Source organism: Silene latifolia, chromosome 6 (assembly GCF_048544455.1).
Source record: "Silene latifolia isolate original U9 population chromosome 6, ASM4854445v1, whole genome shotgun sequence".
Classification (NCBI taxonomy): Eukaryota; Viridiplantae; Streptophyta; class Magnoliopsida; order Caryophyllales; family Caryophyllaceae; genus Silene; species Silene latifolia.
Genome location: NC_133531.1, coordinates 134,151,925 through 134,169,045, shown reverse-complemented (window position 1 = coordinate 134,169,045; position 17,121 = coordinate 134,151,925). Strand labels below are relative to the sequence as shown.

Here is a 17,121-nt window from a genome sequence, read left to right as displayed (position 1 = left end):
TGAGCTGAATTAACTGACATCTTAATCGTATCCAACAATGGGAACAAACCATCCAGAAATTAAAGGCACGCATAAGGCTAGAAGATGGAGAAGTTTAGTGTTTTATATTTGTTCCTAAGAAAGTAAGGATGAATTAATATTTTCTAAAAAAATTCACGGCGACGTTAATTCTTCCTTAGATTTATCCATCTATAATAGATGATTAGGATGATGGTGAGTTGTTTAATCCTATTGATTGCAATATGACTCATATAAAAAGCTCACATCTCAAGAAGGAGAGCATTGATGATCAGTCCGTGGATGGTACATCGGATGTATTACAACCGAGGCTATAAGAGTCTTTTTATCTATTACAACCGAGGCTATAAGAGTCTTTTTATCTATTAAATTAAAAACAAAATAAAACAAAAAAAAAAGTCTGGTCAAACTTGATATTACTCGGCAAGTTTGTAGGAAGTAGTAGTTATCACTATCAACAAACAATTCTTTTGTTGGATCATCTGTACATTTTGTCTTCCTAAATCCAACGCAGCTACAAAATCAAAATTGATTTTATTAGTGTATTTATCGATGGCTGAAGATTCAACAAATATGCTGCAATTACTATCTATTGACGGAATGCAATTTGATGGAATCATCAACAATTGATCATCAAATGACAGATGCATCAACAATCGATGACGAAATTGATGTAGAAGGAGCCGCAAATCAGAGTTTTCGCACATTAGGTATATCTCATATTAAAATTGATTTGCTTATTTTATTTTTACTATTTCAAAGTTAGTTCTAATTCATTCCCAATATTTGTAATTAAGACCATTAGAGTATGATGATGATGATGATGATGATGTTATTTTGTTGCTGACGATAATTATTATGGTTATGGATAACGATAAATAGTTTTAATAGACCATAGATCAGTATGCTCAGAAAGTAGAGTACAATGCTCAGAAATCATGTTAGCTCAAAAAGTTTAAGATGATGCTCAAAAAGTTTATTAAATGCTCTAAAAGTTTGTGAATTGCTCAATATCTGAGTAAACAGTTGATTTGCTTAGAGAGTATAAGACAATGCTCAGAGACTTGAATGATATTGCTCAAAAAAGTCGAGTAAAATGATCACTAGCAAGTGATGTATAACCCGAAAGGTAATAACTCAAAAACTATTAGATAATGCTCAAAAGTTCAGGCCGGTTGATGGTTGAATGTGCGATGTAGGAAAATGGTCGTCTTAGTTTCACTTTTATTTGTTGTTTTGCTATGTGTTTTGTGATTGTTTTAAAAGCTTGAACCTGGCAAATCTTTAAACAAAGTATATGTTCAATTAGCATGTGCAAGTATCTGTATCCTTGATGAATTTTACCTAGTGTGGCAGTGTTTTAACATCCTGTGAGGCAATTGAAACTTGATGTATTATTACTTGGTTGTATTGGTTGAAATCAAGAAATAAGTCAGCTCTAAAAGTATAACACATTGCACATAAAATTCTAGACGATGCTCAAGAAGTCTAGTCAAATGCTCGAAAACGAGTTATGTGTAGCTCGAAAAGTAGAAACTCAATAACATGCATCTACTGCTCAATAATTCCGGCCAATTTATGATTGATTATGCCATATAGTAGCAGGGTCGTTTTAATGCTTAGACTTTGTTTATATTTGTGATAAAAGAAATATTTCATACATTCATACTTAGACTTTGGATTACCATTCTACTGGAGATTAAGAAATGCTCATAAACTTTGTGGCCTTGCTCAATTAATTTTTAATGCAACTCGTAAAGTTTAATATGCACTGGGTGATTATTCTAGTAACAAATTACATCGGATAATATGTTTTCAGATTCTAATGGCGAAAATGTATGGGTCGAGGCTAAGGAATCTGAATTGCTTGGACTAACATATGATACCGAGGAGGATGCTTATCGAGCATATTGTAGATATTCATTTATTAAGTGTTTTGGGATTAGGAAATCTAATGAGCGGAAGAATACGAAAGGTGTTGTTGTTTCAAAAGAACTTTGTTGTTACAAACAGGGTACTAAGGTGAAACAAGGAACTTTGGGAAAGCAGTATTCAAAGTTGAGCCGGAGAACCGGGTGTAAGGCAATGATCTCTTTTATGATCGTGGATGGTAAATATAAGTGCTCACGACATGAAATGGTACACAACCATGAGTTTTGTCATCCTAGTGAAGTTCATCATCTGAAATGCCACAGAAAAATTGAATCTAGTGAGATTAAATACCTGGTGCACCTCCGAAATAGCGGTGTTCGTCTAGCAGATGGTTTTAGGTCTTTGGTTACAGAAGCTGGAGGATCTCATGTGGTGGGTTTTGAGTATGCTGATGCTGCAAGCGCAGTAAAAAAGGCAACGAAAAAATAGTTCGATACTACAGATTGCAACACACTGATAAAAATTTTGAAACAGAGAGCCGCAAGTGAGAAAGATTTTTATTATGATTTTGAATTAGATGAGAATAATTCCCTTGTGAGTGTATTTTTTAGGGATGGAATCATGAGGCAAGATTACGAGGCATTATATGAGCTTCTTGGAAATGATGGGACATATTGTACGAACAAATATGACATGGTCTGTGCACCTTTTGTAGGGATTAACAATCATACCCGGATATGCTTGTTCGGTATTGGTTTTATGTTGAACGAGAGCACAGAATCTTTTGAGTGGTTATACAAAACATTTCTGGCCTCGATGGGTGGTATACAACCAAGGACTATAATGACGGATCAATCTAAGGCAATGTCAAATGCGATTAAAACTTGTTTCCCACAGTCGAAGCATAGACTATGTGTATGGCATTTATTTAAGAACTCATCTGCACACCTTGGTCATTTGAAGGATAAAGTAGGTTTTAACAAGTTGTTCAGTCGTATCTTGAAACGTTGCCATACTGAAGAAGAATTAGAACATTGTTGGAAAAGGTAAGGCCTTTTATTGATAGTAAGATGCTTTGATTTTAGATTTCTATCACGTTTGTATGTGGTTAGGTTATTTTTACTTGTTTTATGCTGTTTATCTTACGTATTTTTTTTTTCAATTCACTGTTAGCATAAGCTCGAAAACTTATTCCCTATGAAGTGATTAAATTCTCATACTAAATAAAACTAGTGTGGAAGAAATAATTTTAGTAATATCAAAACAATGTTGTGTTTGCCCGGAAAAATATTTGCTCAAGGCGGATTCATTTTTTATTATACTAATTGTTTAATTTTTTCCCCAGGTTAACTACGGAATATAATTGTGCACATCATCCTTGGTTGACAAGTTTGTACAAGTTGAGGGAAAAGTGGTGTTGTGCGTATGGCAAAGATTATTTCTCTGCTGGAGTATTATCCTCTCAAAGGAGCGAGTCGGCCAACAATTCTATTTGTAAACGGCTTAGTAAGACTACTACCCTCTGTGATTTTTATGATATATTTGGTACGGTTTTGAGTGAATGGAGGAGTCATGAACGAAAAGACAACAGTCTTTGTTGGGAGGGTAGGCCTGAGGTTGCTATACCCTGTTCATTACTTGAATTTGCATCTAAGATTTATACGATCGGAGCTTACGCGCGGTTTTAGAAAGAGTTTGTGAAGGCCATGTCTTATAAACATAAGATCAGACCCAGTATTGATGATACACTTTGCTATTGCGTGTACACTGAACGTACGGATGAGTTTGCCCATATTGTATCATTTGATCCGTCGACGAACTATGCATGTTGCACTTGCAAACGGTTTGAAGAGGGTGGATTTTTGTGTCGTCACATCCTCTTTATCTATCATTGTAATTGTGTGGATAAGATACCAATGATTTATGTTCTTAAACGGTGGACAAAAGATGCGAAGCCGAAAGAGGATTTAGCGGAAGGTGCGAGGGGAAGGGGAATGATAGCAGGACCTGTATGGAGGCTGGACATGCATCGCCAATTTCATAAGCTCATCGTTGCTAGTGCTGATAATGACATAACTAGAGGTATTGTTGAAAATTGTTTTGCACAGGCAAAAGCAGAAGTAGAAGGTATTTTGGGTGGCATTGATGTTTCAGATATAGAAGGGGGCGATGTAGATGTAATACAAAATCCAAAGGGGAGGACGAAGAAAGGTGAAAAATTTGCTAGAAATAGGAGCATTCGAGATATTGAAACAAGTCGAGCTCGCGGGAAACATAAGGCTGCTGCAACTCGTGCACGGAAAAAATTGACTGTTAATACAGTTGTAGAGGATGATATTACTAGATACGGAGTCAATAATGTCCCTACGCACATAGGACTTCAAGAAATACTAATGGCTCCAAGAGATTAGCATTTGTTTATTTTTTTTTTTTAAGAATTATTTTATATGAACCACTTTGTTGTAGCGCATTTTTTTATTTTTTACATACATGCTTATATAGCTTTAATAATCTATATATCAGTATGCTCAAAAAGTAGAGTATTATGCTCAAGAACCGTGTTAGCTCTGAAAGTTGAATGATGATGCTCAGAAATTTTGGAGAAATGCTCTAAAACTTTGGTGAAATGTTCAAAATGAGAGTTTTGTGTAATTCGTATTATGTGACTCGTATACTAGAAACTTGGAAACAAACAGTCGGTCAGCTTAGAAAGTATAACATAATGCTCAAAAACTTCAATGATGGCGCTAAAAAAAGTCCGGTCAAATGCTCGCAAGGAAGTGATGTATAACTCGGAAACTAAAAACTCAAGAACTAGCATTATTTAAACAGTCTATAGATCAGTATGCTCAAAAAGTAGAGTAACGTGTTAGCTCGGAAAGTTGAATGATGATGCTCAGAAAGTTTGTTAAATGCTCTAAAAGTTTGGTGAAATGCTCTAAAAGTTTGCTGAAATGCTCAAAATGAGAGTTTTGTATAATTCGTATTGTGTAACTCGTGTACTAGAAACTTGTAAACAAACAGTCGGTAAGCTTAGAAAGTATAACATAATGCTCAAAAAATTCAATGACGGCGCTAAAAAAAGTCCGGCCAAATGCTCGCAAGGAAGTGATGTATAAGATTCTAAGACTAAAAACTCAAGAACTAGCATTATTAAAAAAAATACAACATTCTAAGAATAGCAATCTGTTTGACAAGCACAGGGAGCTGATATTGACAAGCAACTTCTGTCGACAAAGGCAAATTTTGCGTAAGGCAATGTCATAATTATTTACACAATACTTATGTCTTGAATTAAGTACATTTTTCTCTACTTGCACGAGATAACACTTCTGTTTTCAACCCATTCTTCTCAAAGTTCACAATGTCGTACGCGTACTTGACTCGTAAATTTTGCAGAGCTTTACGCTGTGAGAGAAAAAATAAAACATTGTTAGAAACTTGGTACTCAGAAATTTTCAAGTATTGCTCAAAAAGTATAGCATATTGCTTAACATCTCCAGTACGCTAAGAGTACTTCAAATAATAGGCTCTATTCATCAAAATCTCATCTATACAATGTTACCTGGCCTTTCTCGAGGCCTGTATCCCAATCTTTGAGGTCACCTTGATATGTCTCCATGTGCCGCATCGTATAAACAGCACAATCACAATCATTTGACTGGTCACGCCACTTCATTTCCGGCCGTGTAATTTTAAGGCCGCGGACAAGAGACGCTTTGTTGAACATGTTTTCACTAAAGAGCCATCTAGCAAAAAATTCTTGCTGAAATGTTGTAAACGAGAACCAAGTAATATTTGTTAAGGATAGAAATATCAAATACGAGATTAATAATACTCATTAATGTCAGGTGGATGATAATAATTTATCATATAAAGTAAAAATATCATATGTCGTTGAAAGTAAATAATTCTTACCAATTTTGATGGAAGATCTGAATATTTTGCTAATGACGATCCCCCTTCAGACTTGTTGTCTAGGAAATCATATCTAAGTTTCCCGTTCTTGACATTGAAGCAAGCGATAAAGAAATGTCGTTCCAGATAAAAGGGAAAGAAAAACAGATCAACTTCAGATGGATTTTCAAATATGCTCCACATCTTAAAGTAGAGATCCATGTCGCTCTTGAAAGTGGTGTATGATTTTTCATAGTCATCGAAGCCAACTAACTTTGTCTGTTTTATACAAAGTTCAAGTTAGCATTCCAAAATAACTTTATAAGCTGGAGCCATATTTCCCACACAGACAATAACTTTCTAGTAATACTCAAAATGTTATGTAGAGTCAGAAATTTAGGTAACTTACTGTGACTTCTATGGGGAAGAACGCCCTTGATGGAGATGATTGACTTTTATATCTTTCTCTAAAATTAAGGATGAACGCATATGTACTTATCACATTTGCTAATACAAATGAATCCTTGGTTACTAGTGAACGTAGATCCTCGTTTGTTGTCATAACACTCCCACATTTGAACATACATGTACTATAGGAAAAAAAAATGCATTAATAGTTGATTGAAACATTTAACAAAACTAAAATTAATCTCGACTTAGTGTATATTTAAGATTAGTAACTTTGAAATCATAAAAACTATATAATAGCCCAACAAGTTAATAAAGAAACTCGATAAGTACATGGGTGCCTAGGCTTATCCAAAAAATAGATGATCAAGTGAACAATTATTACGATATCAGTATATAAGAAAAAAAAAGAAGTGAAAGGGAAGATAAGTCTTACAGCGGCGTCTTATCAAGTGATAGCACATATGCTGCAAATTCAATCTCCTTTTTCGTTGGCAAGCTCTTCGGGTTCAAGCATCTCACAAGGTAAGGAGATCTAAATTCTTTTCCAGGTAATCGGTTTTCCCTATTTATTGGTGTTTTCTGCTTTCTCTGATCTTTTGGTCCTCCTTCCCCTTCTTCTTGCACTTCTGCTTCTTGTCCGTTTTCTTCCTCCTCTTCGTGAGTTTGCGGATTCAAAGGCGATGCACTGTCAGACAACCAAAGTGAGAAGCTTGGATGTTCTTGACCATTTTCTTCCTCAGTTTCATTAGTCTCATGATCGAGAGGTGCTGCAGAGGTGTTTAAAAAGTCTTGTGTCAAACCAAGTGAGAAGCTAGGTGGTTCAATATCATCCGGCTGTAGCAAGGATTGCTTGGCTTTTATCGTAGAGTCAACGATAGCCCAAATTTCAGGTGTGTCATAAAAAGAGTCTTGGGAAAATGTTGGAGTATTCTCGTCGATGTCTGCTTTTGCTTTTTCATTGATCTGAACGCTTTCGCTGGCTTTGGGATTTGATTGATTTGTGTCACAAACATTAGGCAAAACTGACAAATTGAAGACTTTGCGTGAGTCCATTATAACTTTCTTGACGTCTTCTTGGTTTACGTTTTTTTCAAAATAATTTTCTCCCTTTTATGTCAAATTGCCTGTACAAGGACGGCAAGCTCTCCATCGTCTTTAAATAGTCGTTTAGAATGGCCTGCACCATAGTATTTAGAATTATGTGCAATTTATAATAATGCTTGGCAAAAAGATGTGAACATTTTACATGATTTGAATGATTAAAAAGACTATAAGTGTTGTTTTGTTACCGTTATGTCATTTTCGGGCTCCTCTTCAATAGGTTCTTCATATTTGTTGATTGTGCTAAATTCATTCTGTATATACAAAGGAGATATCAAAACAAAAAAATTAAACGTCACCCAGTTTCATAGAATTCTTCAAACAATCGCAAGAAAATTATGCGTAATATATAAGCTCGAGAAGTGTATGTTCAAAAAATTTCAAAAACTGTTGAAAATCTCACGTGAACACAAAAATTTTGATACAGAATGCTGCTCAAAATTCATATAACACTCAAATATGACAAGTTTGCTATGCCAAGGTCGAAAACTAAGAACACGTAAACATGCAACTATTGCTCAAAAAGTTTGTACATAAGCTCAAAAAGTTTGGGCAGAAGCTCAAAATCCCATCTATCATTAGAATGCTTCATATCATATCAAAAGTGAAGTATATTTCTACATTAGCTCCAAATTGTTATATATAAACATAGGACCTAATAAAGATGTTGACATAATTTTAAAAATAATGAGAGACCATCCACTTACTAGATAACTACTTCAAACAAATTACTTACACTTGTAGGACCATCTTTTTCAACGTATCCGCCACCAAAACCACCTCGTTTGCTGCTTTTCTTTTCCCGGTTGTTAAGTTCTTTCGTCGTCCAACCTATAAATCTTGGATAAGTTCTAATGGTTGTATCTCTTTTCCCATCGACAACTGTGTCAACATAGTGCAACTACATTGAAAGATGACATCAGGCAAATATAATTAGTTTGCAAGAAATTTCAGTAAAATATACAACAATTAGTAATAGACGGATGATTTTAACATTAAACTAAAACAACGTATGATTTAACTTACCACAAGAAATAATAATGGACCACAAAAAGAAGATCCATCAGACCAATTCTCTCTTGCTTTCATCAGTCTATCAATAACAAAATCACACCAGTCCAACTGATTCAAGTTATCCTTGTCTACTAACCATGGAAAAATATCTAGCCAAACATGATCATTTCCAGCACAAAAGATCATTTTGGTAACGATATAAAGGATGATGTTTCTTTTAAACATCGGTCCCGCTTCTTCTTTGTGTTCAATAATATATTGCTTCAGAACACCCATCTTCACCACCCTACCCTTGGCATCTTTGCCAAACTGGTTGATCCATTCTGAAAAAACGGTTTCATACTGATTGGTTGGGACATTTGGTTTACCAGTCATAAGTGTTGGTCCGATTGGTAAGCCTAATACATTGTGAACGTCTTCTTTCTTCACTGTGAAACGTTGCCCATTTGTCAACACGATTTCATGATCTCTGTCGTTATATGTAGACACTACATAGTGAGCTAGTTTAGACGGAAACCTGGAGACTTTCAAATCCACAAAATATTTGAACGGTGTTGTTGCCAAACTTTTCAGTTGTGCTGGGGTCAGTTCTGTCAACAGTGTCACAAAGTCACTTGGGGACATACGTGTATCTAGTTTTCGCAATCCTGTTGATGTGTCTTCAACATCAGAAGTATCTTGTTCTTCATTTTTATCTTCCACTTGATATTCTTTTGATTGATGTCCATTGTCTGTTTCTGTTTGTTTTTGGATGGTGCTTTTTGCCCTTTTGCAAGTCAGCTTAATCGATTCCACCGTCCTCTTCTTTTCGCCAGCCCTAAGTGTAGTATACAGAAAACCCAAATTTGCGTATAAAAGATATGAAGATTGTGCTAAAAAATCAACTAAATGTTTACAAACTTTCATATGATATGATGCTAAAAAAAATGTCATATTAACTTCAAAGGATATACTCAGAAACTTTCATATAATGCTCGGGAAGTATGACTTAAAGCTCAAAATGTTTCGTGTAAGCTAAGCATCTTTCGTACATAATTGCAACAACAAGCAGTGTATAAACTTAAAAAAGGTTTCAAAAGTTTCAGAATTAGCTTATAAGATTTTATGGAGAGCTTATACAATTAGCATTTTTTTACATGGCTAAATATACATGATTGCCATCAATTACCTCTTAGTAGGTTTGTCTGCCTTCTTTTTTCTTGTATAGCAAAGCAAAGTCTTCTCCTTATTTGTTTCATCCCTGAGAGCATATAATCAAAAACTCGATTTAGCTAAAGAGTGATTCCCTGCGCATATATAACCAAGTTTTTAGGGCAGCAGAATAGGTCCCATTTGCGTATAAAATTAACGACACGAATGCTACAATGATCATGATGATAAAGATATGGATGATACAACCAACATGATATATAATCAAATTAACGAAAAGAATTCTACAACCAGCATGATGATCGAATTTACGACATGGATGATGCAACCAACATGAATGATATATATAATCAAGTTCACGAATTTCGTATGACATTTAGAGTTTTATGGGAAGTTACATTGCAGAGGACCTTTGGCATTAAGAGATTTATGGAAATTTACAACCAATGCACTAATATAGAACTACAGGAAACAAAGATGCATTTCAGGAAAGAATATTAATCTGCACTCTGTATTATTATGGTTCAAAAATGAGACTACTTTTGCCTACAAAGTGTTGTACCACTAACCTCTGAATGCCTTCACTAATTCATCAACATAATTGCAACCAAAACAATCAGTGAATTAGACGAAACGATCAATAAACAATCATAAATTAGAAATATTTGATCAATATACCCTTGAAATTGATTTCAAACAATTACAAGCAAATAATTCAATCAACAACCGGTTGACGATTAAAACGTACCTGATAGTTTGATTCGCCATTTAGTCTAGACGGATTGTACTCTTGTTACTGCAATTGAAAGAATTCTAATGTAGAAGGTTTTTGAAAATTGAAAGAATTTTACTGTAAAAGGGGGTTTTGACTAGGGTTTGAATAGGCGTTGAATGAGAACGTAATTTCCGCTTGTTTTGTTTTTTTTTTTTTTTTTTTTTTTTAGTAACATGGGCGGGTTGATAGGGCTGGGTATTGGGTTAGGGCTGGGTATTGGGTATGAGGTACTACATCCGATGACCTTGGCTTAATAAGTTTGTCGATGAGAAAATATATAAAGATATGGTGCTGGGAATAATTACAATGTTGATTCCTTAAGACTTTAAGTAAGGGTGTTTGGTTGGAGACTTGGAGCATTTGAAACGAATTAGAATGGATCCAATTCATTCTAGTGTTTGGTTGGAAGGTTTTGGAATGGAATTAAATACCCAATGAATTATAACTCCATTCCAACCCCTTAGAATCACATACCCATGTATATCAATCAATCAATCAATCAATACTATATATTAAATCCAGAAACTAAGGGACTTCCATGTAATTAAAGAAAGTTATACAAATTAATTATACTATATAATTTTAAATCACTAGCACCGTGTGATGGACTCGATTAAGGGATCTCAATACAAATATTATATAGTTTGAGTTAAAATTAAATTATATAAAAGCTTGATAATTTTCCTAAACATTTGTAAGAGACTAAAACATGGTTAATTTTCTTAAAATAAAATAATTAATTAAGATGGTCAATTTCCTTAAAATAAAATAATTAATTAAGAGGGTCAATTTCAAGGAGACTAAAAAAAGAAGATGCTTGGTAATTTTCCTAAATATTTATATAAGACTAGAAGATGGTCAATTTTCTTAAAATAAAATAATTAATTAGTATAAACATGTACACTTATGCTATTAATTATATATTATCATCATAAAATTATTTATTAAATTTAAAATCTATACAATTTTATTAAACTTTATAGTTTATTAGATATATAGAGATGTTAATTATTTAACATACAAAAATATAATATAAGTAGGTTATAAATAATTCAAGTTAGATTCCATAATTTATAATATTGCATAATTGTTTCGATTTGATTTAGTGCATATATGTAATATATTTATATAAATATAGAATCCTCTTAAAATTGCATTCTTAAATAGTAAAAGTAATTTCGTCAGTAAAGAAAAGATTTGTAGTAACATTGGATATAATTATATGATAGTAATCAGTCATTTGAATAGTAAAAATAACAATATTATCAGCGAGATTAGTGAAAGTGGTAGAAATAACAATGTGAGTAGTGAACTAATCAATATTAAAATAGTAAAAGTAACAATAATTACGGCGGGAGTAGTGAAATTATCAATATAAATGCGGCAGTAGTGACAGTAACAATAATTACGGCGGGAGTAGTGAAAGTAACAATAATTACGGGCAAGTAGTAAAATGTTATTACTATTGTTTAATTAATAAGAGTAAAATATTAATAGCGAGATTAGTGAATTTGTCTCAAAATTTATTTCATCGTAATTTTAGGATATGTCATAAAAAAATATTTTAATGATAAATTTATGGGTTATGCAATCTTAAATAATTTTATTTAATGAAAAAAAAGGGGGGTTTTCTATATGGTAACCCCGTAGTTTCTCGAATCCTACATAATAACCCTATTTTTAATTTAACCCCAAATGGTAACCCTGTATCTTATAAAAAGTAATCAGTGTGACACTAATCTTTGCTTCCGTCAAATTAGACGTTAGTTTGCTGATATGTCTTACACTTACGCTGACCTGACAACTAGTTGACTCATTGACTCATTAAGGACTGAGCATCAACACGTATAAATTGAAATAGAAAGAAATCTCAATATACCCCTTTATACAGTGATCACTCAAAAACCCTTCACATACCCTCTGTTTCTCTAAATAACATCTACAATCTAGGGTTTATGAACCCAAAAATCATTTCATCAATCCTCTTTCATCGACAATCCCTTTGATCAACAGCCTAGAATTTTCTCCTTTCAGTTGCGGACCTGCGGCTTAGCAGGTATTTAATATTCCCCTTTTATTTTTCTTTGTAAATAACCGTATTGTTTAATTCGACGGAATATTATTTAGTGTTGTTCTTTGTTAATTGTTGTCATTTTTTGGCCGAGATAACAACTTTTAAGGGTAAAGATTCGCCCTTTTCATATATTAGCAGAGTAGCAGTTATACTAACATGGCTAATTAAGGATTAGTAGCCATGGATGGTAAGCCCATTACAAAGGAACGATAAATGAGGGTGATGTTAATTGTTTGGTCTTTGATGGGTGGCTATTTGGCTAAGTGGGAGAGATTTGACCTGTCTTAAGCTTGTGATGAAAATACCCGTCTTAAGCTTGTGACGAAACAAGGGAGACTTATTGTTGATTGAATTAGCAGTTGAGAATTAAGTTAAAAAAATGTCACTATCTACATTTTCAAGATGATTATACCTTTTGTGTCGACTGATTCTCTGTTTTTATAAAGGGCTTACTACTTGATTGTGGTATTTTTTGGTTGCAGCATGGAGAATATTTCGTTGAAGCTTCATTATAGGGCTAACTTTGTTGAAATATTAGTTGAAGATACGGATAAGTGTTTAATGATCGATATTATTAATGATCTTTATGATGAAGCAGATAAAGAAGGTATACCTTTGCCTAAAAACCCTTCGTTATGTTACTCTTATAAGATGAAGTCTATCCCTTTGAATGAGGATAAAGACCTTATGGAAATGTTTAATAGATTTGTTGGGAAGAAAAATATTGACATTTGGATTGGAGCTACTGTTGAACCATCTCATGTTCTTACTTTGGCTAGGCAAATTAGGGCTAATAATAAAACTTGTGGGTCTGAGATTTCAAAGGTTTCAAATGCAATTCCAAATGTCTTTGAAGGTTTTAAATGCATAGGACATAAACTTACTTGCAGGAGAAATGTTTCTAATTCAAAACCTTCAACCCCTGCTCATGATGTTGCTATAAATGAAATAGAATTTGAGTATACGGTTCCTAAACCTACTTCAGCCATTCAGTCCATAACTATTGAAGCATCCCATGTAGCTGTTAGTAACATGAGGACACCTCCAAGGTTTAAGAGGCCCTTAGTTATCCAATCTTCTCAAACACAAGTGAAAAATGTGAAGATGGCCCGGACAACAGCTTTAAGAAAAGGAGTTTACGTTCCTAAAATTAAAGGGGCCCCAAATGCCATAGTGGTAACGAGTGAAGATAGAGGTGATCAAGATGATAGTTTGTCAGACCTAGAGGAAGAGGATGGGGTTTGCCAACCTTAAATTATGCTGACGATAGTTACAACCCGTATAATCAACATGAGTAGGATGATGATGGTGGAGGATATTCTGAGAAGCTATATAAAAATAGTGAATTGTATGAAAACAAGCAGTTTGGGGCTATTAAGTTGAAGCCTTGGCAACTATTTATAGATAAAGAGCATTTTAAAGATGTTCTTAGAGACTATTGTGTTCAAGAGGGTTTTTATTTGGTTGTTGTTAAATCTGAATGGAATAGATACACAGCTATTTGTGCCACTGCAGAATGTGGTTGGAGGATACATGCTTCAATCCTTCCTGATGGCAATACTTGGGCCATTAAGTCAATCAATAGTCCTGACCATGGATGTGTGGGTGTTCTGGCAAATAACCCTATGGCCAACTGTGTTTGGGTGGCTAAGAAAATGATAGAAGACATAAGGGCCAACCCAATCATCTCTGCAAATTCAATTCAAGACCTACTAATGGAGAGATATGGATTGAAAATGGCCACTAGTTCAGTATACAAGATGAAGGACATAGCATTGAGGAAAATTAATGGAGGACATGATGAGTCTTATAAACTACTTTGTCAATATTGTGAGATGATAAAATTGACAAACCATGGTAGTATTGCCCACTGTAGTGGAACTGACATGGGTAATCCAGAGAAGACTTTGCAGTTCAAGTCCATCTTTATATCTTTTCATGCTCAGTTCATGGGGTTAATTAGAGGGTGCAGAAGTTTGATAGGTGTTGATGGTGCACACCTCAAAGGAAATCATGGTGGTGTATTGTTATCTGCAGTAACCCTTGATGGGAACAATGAAATGTTTCCTGTTGCAATTGGAGTTGTTGAAGCTGAAAATAAGGACAGTTGGTCTAACTTCTTTATGTTCTTAAAGCAATGTGTGAGTGAGAGTGGCAGGACAAATTGGACAATTATTTCTGATAGGCAAAAGGTAACTAATTAATGCTCTTACTAATTATTCATTAATATTCCCCATTAATTAATGCTTCTTACTCATTATGTTCCTTATACTTAGGGTGTTGAGCCAGCTTTGGAGATGGTCTGACCTGATGCATACAGAAGGTTTTGTGCCCGACATTTATGCAAAAATTTCAAGCAAGAGTATCCTGGAATACTAATGCACAAGCTATTTTGGATGGTTGTGGATGCAACATCAGAGTACACATTCAAAAAAGCTTTGGAAAAAGTTATTGAACATGGAGGGAATGGATGTGCAAGGTGGTTTCTTGACTTGGGGGACAAAGAACAGTGGACTAAGCACAAATTCAATCCAGACCTGGCTTGTGAAGACAACACAAGCAATTTCGTTGAGAGTTTTAATAGTATTCTTGGGGTGCATAGAACAAATCCTGTTCTAAGTTTACTTGAAGGTTAGTGGCATCATAGTTTAATTATTTTCATTCATTTATGAGATGTTTACAAGAAAGGTAACTAACTGTGAGTGACGACCGAGTGCTGCAATTTAACAGGTGTTAGGAGAATGACAATGGTAAGGAATGCTTCGAGGCAAGCTGCAGCTCAGTCATGGCAAGATGAAGGGGTACGTCCGAACATACTACAAAGGTTAAAAGAGCTGCAAAAAGAATCAAGACTGTGTTATGCCTTTGCAAGTGGGAATGGTCGATTTGAGGTTCGTGATGGTCAATTCTACTTTCCCGTCTCTTTGTTTTTGAGGACCTGTTTATGTGGTGTGTGGCAAATAAGTGATATTCCTTGTAAACATGCCATTAGGGCAATACTAGAAGCTGGTAGGGATCCAACCAACTATGTGAGTGATTGGTTCTCTGTGAGGAGGTACAAAGAAACCTATGAGTTGTCCATTCTCCCCATACCTGACAAAGCACAGTGGCAGGTTTTTGATGTCCCTTATTTGGAACCTCCGACACTAAGGAGGTCCATTGGTAGACCATCAAGAAATAGAAGAAGAGAGCCAGGGGAGCAAAGGAAGGGTAAAAGGTCTATAACAATTAAGTGCAAAAAGTGTGGGTGCTTGGGACATAATTCAAAAACTTGCAAAGGTGGATACACAGCAAGGGAAATACAACAACTTCAAGGAAATTTCAGTAAGAAACGTGGTAAGCAAATGTTAAATACAGCATCAAGTTCCAATTTTGCTACATTGGATGACTTAGAAGCAACAGTTATGGGAAGTACATCATCTCAACAGACCAAGTCTCAAGAACCAAGTAAAGGAATGAAGAGGAAGGCTGCTTCTAATGCATGCTAACAAAGAAGATTAACAAAAAGAAGGAAATATCACTGTTTTTTTTTATTGTTTCATCAGCTACTTTGTATGGTTTATTTTGCTTCGAAGAAAAACCTCTGCTATTTTGCCGCTTTCGCAAGAGGGAGGGAATACCTTGATTGTTTTTTTGATGAAAGAGCATGAAACACATGTCTCAACTTTGCCAATATATAAAATGTGTTCAAATGCTTGTTTCATCAGTTGGTTTCTATTTCATCAGTTATTACTTGCTTTTCCTTTAAATTGATAGAGATGTTCAATCAATCATATTAATCATCAAGGCTGCTTGAATAAAAAGGATGGAAAAGAAATAATTCAAAAAAAGAGCAGTGGAGACTGAAGTACAGGAAAAATGAAGTAGAGAAGGGCCAGCATAAAAGTTTTAGCAAAAGAATAAGCAAAAAGGAGGGAGATTCCATGTCAGCATAAGAAAATAGCCTCATCATCAACTTAACATTTAAATTTGACAGATTGCAAAGTAAAGGTCATGCTTATTAGTTTATATAGACTAGAGGGTTACCACTTGGGGTTAAATTAAAAATAGGGTTATCATGTAGGATTCGAGAAAACACGGGGTTACCTTGTAGAAAAACCCAAAAAAAAATAACGATAAGTAGAGTTAGCCCGGGCGAAGCCGGGCACCAATACTAGTACTATATATTAATTCCAGAAACCAAGGGACTTCAATGTAATTAAAGAAATCTATACAAATTAATTATACTATATAGTTTTAAATCGATAACACCGTGTGATGGACCTGATAAAGGGACCTCAATGTAAATATTATATAGTTTTGGTTAAAAGTATAATATAAAGATGCCTTGATGAAGAATATTTATGGAAATTACATTAAATTAAGGTAATTAAATTTAGAAAACACAAGAATATAGTGATTTTCCTTAAAATTAACATGCCCTACTTATGGAATTAATTAGTATCATCGTAGAATTATACATTAAATTAAATGTAATAAAAGTAATAATAGCAGCAACAAGATTAATGAAATTAACGGTATTAATGTGGGAGTAGTGACAGTTATAATAATGATAGTAGGAGCAGTGAAAGTAACTACGAATGTAGTGAAAGTAACGGTGGTAACAATGAGAAAAAGTATGAACAATTAAATAACCAATCGACTCAAGAAAATATTTTATTTATTTAAATATAGGCCGGATAAATTTAACGGGAATAATGAATTTAACAAAAAAAATAGAGGAATTAGTAAAAGAAACAATAGTAACCACGGGAGTAGTGAACGTAATGATATTAAGAAAGAATGTCGTGAAAGTAATAATATTAATAGC

At 34.3% G+C, this 17,121-nt stretch overlaps 2 protein-coding genes across 2 annotated transcripts; both read left to right on the top strand.

Moving 5' to 3' along the window:
* The first annotated feature begins 628 nt into the window (after window positions 1-628).
* On the top strand, window positions 629-3,578 carry LOC141588731 (protein FAR1-RELATED SEQUENCE 5-like). The gene is made up of 4 exons (XM_074410158.1): window positions 629-728; window positions 1,838-2,355; window positions 2,425-2,936; window positions 3,236-3,578. The coding sequence occupies exons 1-4, from the start codon at window positions 629-631 to the stop codon at window positions 3,576-3,578; spliced, it is 1,473 nt and encodes a 490-aa protein (XP_074266259.1).
* An 11,111-nt stretch (window positions 3,579-14,689) lies between these two features.
* LOC141588730 (uncharacterized) lies at window positions 14,690-15,799 on the top strand. Its single transcript, XM_074410157.1, has 2 exons — window positions 14,690-14,942; window positions 15,042-15,799. Exons 1-2 carry the CDS (start codon window positions 14,690-14,692, stop codon window positions 15,797-15,799), a joined length of 1,011 nt encoding a protein of 336 aa, XP_074266258.1.
* Window positions 15,800-17,121: the final 1,322 nt, after the last annotated feature.